This window comes from Sciurus vulgaris (assembly GCF_902686455.1).
Source record: "Sciurus vulgaris genome assembly, chromosome: 3".
NCBI lineage: Eukaryota > Metazoa > Chordata > Mammalia > Rodentia > Sciuridae > Sciurus > Sciurus vulgaris.
Window position 1 is genome coordinate 87,490,354 of NC_136463.1, and position 3,916 is coordinate 87,494,269.

General features: G+C 36.2%; 1 protein-coding gene across 1 annotated transcript; it reads right to left on the reverse strand.

Annotated features, from left to right (window-relative positions):
- Positions 1–1,016: 1,016 nt before the first annotated feature.
- Positions 1,017–2,247, reverse strand: LOC306658596 (splicing factor 3B subunit 6-like). The gene has a single exon (XM_079135724.1). The coding sequence runs from the start codon at positions 2,145–2,147 to the stop codon at positions 1,791–1,793; it is 357 nt and encodes a 118-aa protein (XP_078991850.1). The 5' UTR covers positions 2,148–2,247; the 3' UTR covers positions 1,017–1,790.
- Between the last annotated feature and the right edge of the window lie 1,669 nt (positions 2,248–3,916).

The following is a 3,916-nucleotide window of genomic DNA, read 5'->3' on the forward strand; positions in this document are numbered from 1 at the left end:
AACCCTATTTCAAAACAGAAAATAAAAAGGCCTAGGGTTGGGGATATAGCTCGGTGATAGAGTCCCCCTGGGTTCTATCCCAACAAGAACAACAACAAAAGATATTTTACAATATATATGACCACATAGTTATGCTTGTGTTTTTTTTTTGCACTAATAAATTTAAACTATGTAATGTGGTACTTCACCAGGCAATATTTCACACATTTTTTATAACTCTATTATATCCAGTTTGAAACTCGTTTGTTCATTTTTAATATTCCTTATGTTATTCTGAATATTTTCCCTGAATTCTCTCTGCTGTGATTTTCTTCATGAAATCTTCCCATGAAACTCAGGACAAAATACTCTCCCTCTGTTTCACCTGTCATTCCAATTTGAATACAGCTGGCTTAGGGCCACTGCAGAAGGTTAATTCTTCAGCCATTCTTGTGTTAAAAACTGTGGAAGGCTTTGGATACAAGTGCATTCACATTTTATACCAATTTAAACGTTTCAAATTTGAAACAGCATGATATAAAAATGTTATTAGTTTGTATAATTTTGCAAATAACATGAATCCTCCCCAAATTAAAAAGTACTTAAAATTGGATTGGATTCTGAAACAATAAGAACAACAACAATAACAAAAGGCACAGTGGAAAAACTAATGAAATCCACATAAAACCTTTTGAGTTTAGTTAATAGTACCAATGTTGTTTTCTTAGTTTTGACAAATGTACCTTGGTAATGTAAGATGTCAACAACAGAAGAAACTGGGTGCAAAAGTATATGAAATCTTTCTATACTATCTTTGCAACTTTCCTGTAAGTCTAAAATTATTCCCAAATGAAAAGTTATGTTTTACTCTGTTTTGTGTTGCAATAACAGAATGCCTGATGCTGGTTTACACATAAAGAAAAGAGGTTTTGTTGGCTCATGATTCTCTTGAACTGGAAAGTTCCAACAGCAGGGCACTGGCAAAGGAAACCTGTTTTATTTTTATTTTATTTTATTTTTTTGTAAGAAGGAACATGAAATATTTTATTTATGGCAAAGATATACTGTGAGCTAAGGCCCAAAATATATACAAATGCTCAATAACTACAATGAAAGGCTACTTAAATACAGTCTCAGATATGTAACATCACCACTTCCTAAGCTACTTGCTCTCAAATTTCTAACAATGTGCTGTCACCTGAAAAGCCGCTATGACAGACCTCTGTGCTAAGGACAAGGATACCCCACTGTCAAAGGTGTTTGGTTATCTGTAAAGCAAGTATTACTCAAGTGTATAGGCCTGATTAACAACTGGTTTCTGTTATACTGGCTTTTTATGAAGGCATCTTATTCATTCAACCAGCATCATGAACTTTGGTTTCTTCACCAGCAACATGTAGACACCTATATTCACTGTGTTGTAATGAAGAGTTCATTACTGATAGAACTTCAATAAATGAGAAGACTACAACAAATTCTTCTAATGACTAATCACTGGACTGGACATTGTAAGCACTAATAATATAAAAAGGTCCCTGCTCTTAAGAAACTCAAGAGTTCCTAGGCCCATGCACAATCCTTCAAATGATTTAACTTTTCAGTTTTTTCCTATATCAAACAGGAGGGAAAAGTTCAAAAGGAAACAATGACATGTTTTACAAAACACTTTAAGTTTATAAACATAATATAATAAAGTATGTATCAAAGTTTCAAGCAAATAATTTTGAATCTCAACTGAGAAATCATAATATTCAGAATTAATTAAAAGGATAAGAAAAGGTTTTAGTCCAAAGTGAAAATGCAGAAAACACCTATTTTGGTGGATCTGTATTGATGCCATATTTCTCCTTGAGAAGCTTCAACTGTTCCTCCTTCTTTTTGGTGTCCATTTTCTGAAATGCCCTGTTAGCATTATAGTATAAAACCACAAGGTATCTGTTACAAACATTGAATCCTGATAGGTGGTCACATGCATTCTTGGCATCAAAGATATCTTCATAGACCACATAGGCTGTTCCTACTCTAATTTGACGAATAGGTCCATATTTCCCGAATATATCATACATTTCCTCAGCTGTGATTTTGTATGGCAAATTTCTTATATATAAAATCCGATTTACTTCAGGTGGAAGTCCAATGTTCGCCCTCTTAGCCGCTTGCATCGCCATCTTGGCGGGCTGATGAGGTTACCGCAGCAAACACAGAATGCCTCCGGACACCTCCGGAGCTCGTCTGCCTTCAAGCGCAACACGACGTCTGAGGCAGGGTATTAACCGGAAACCTGTTTTAGAACATGGTGAAAAAAGCAGAAAAGGAAGCCTATGGAGTAGACTCAGTTTATAACAACTGTAGCAGTGACTAGCCCACACCAAACAAGAACTCACTCTAGCAAGAAAAGCACTAATCCCTCTTAGAGCCCCAGTACTTCTTAAGTGCATCATCACTACCTACCACAACCACACTGGGGAACCAAGCCTCAGCATGAGTTTTTTTTTTTTTTTTTTTTTTTTTTTTTTTTTAATTTTTATTGTAAACAAATGGGATACATCTTTTTTCTCTGTTTGTACATGAAGTAGAGGCATACCATTTGTGTAATCATACATTTACATAGGGTAATGGTGTTTGATTCATTCTGTTATTTTTTCCTTCCCCCCTACCCCTCTGACCCCACTTTTCCCTCTATATAGTCCCTCCTTCCTCCATTCTTGCCCACCTCCCACCGCCCACTATGTGTCATCATCCGCATATCAGCAAGATCATTTGTCCTTTGATTTTTTGAAATTGACTTATGTCACTTAGCATGATATTCTCCAATTTCATCCATTTGCCTGCAAAGGCCATAATTTTATTATTCTTTATGGCTGAGTAATATTCCATTGTATATATATACCACAGTTTCTTTATCCATTCATCAAATGAAGGGCATCTAGGTTGGTTCCACAATCTGGCTATTGTGAATTGAGCAGCTATGAACACTGATGTGGCTGTATCTCTGTAGTATGCTGATTTTAAGTCCTTTGGGTATAGGCCAAGGAGTGGGATAGCTGGGTCAAATGGTGGTTCCATTCCAACTTTTCTAAGGAATCTCCACACAGTTTTCCAGAGGGGCTACACTAATTTGCAAACCACCACAAATGTATGAGTGTACCTTTTTCCCCACATCCTCGCCAACACCTATTGTTGCTTGTATTCTTGATAATCGCCATTCTAATTGGGGTGAGATGGAATCTTAGGGTACTTTTGATTTGATTTTCTCTTATTACTAGAGATGTTGAACATTTTTTAATATATCTGTTGATTGCTTGTACATCTTCTTCTGTGAAGTGTCTGTTCATTTCCTTAGCCCATTTGTTGATTGGGTTATTTGTATTCTTGGTGTAGAGTTTTTTGAGTTCTTTATATATTCTGGAAATTAGTGCTCTATCTGAAGTATAAGTGGCAAAGATATTCTCCCACTCTGTAGGCTCTGTCATCACATTGTCAATAGTGTCCTTTGCTGAGAAAAAGCTTTTTAGTTTGAATCTATCCCAGTTATTGATTCTTGCTTTTATTTCTTGTGCTATGGGAGTCCTGTTAAGGAAGTCTGATCCTAAGCCGACATGTTGAAGATTTGAACCTACTTTTTCTTCTATAAGATGCAGGGTCTCTGGTCTGATTCCAAGGTTCTTGATCCATTTTGAGTTGAGTTTTGTGCAGGGTGAGAGATAGGGGTTTAGTTTCATTCTGCTGCATGTGGATTTCCAGTATTCCCAGAACCATTTGTTGAAGAGGCTATCTTTTCTCCACTGCATATTTTTGGCCCCTTTGTCTAGTATGAGAAAACTGTATTTATCTGGGTTTGTGTTTATGTCCTCTATTCTGTACCATTGATCTACCTGTCTATTTTGGTGCCAGTACCATGCCATTTTTGTTACTATTGCTTTGTAGTATAGTTGAA

Bases quoted from the DNA above. Each gene is read 5' to 3' on its own strand.
- LOC306658596 (XM_079135724.1), bottom strand. From the start codon at position 2,147: ATGGCGATGCAAGCGGCTAAGAGGGCGAACATTGGACTTCCACCTGAA.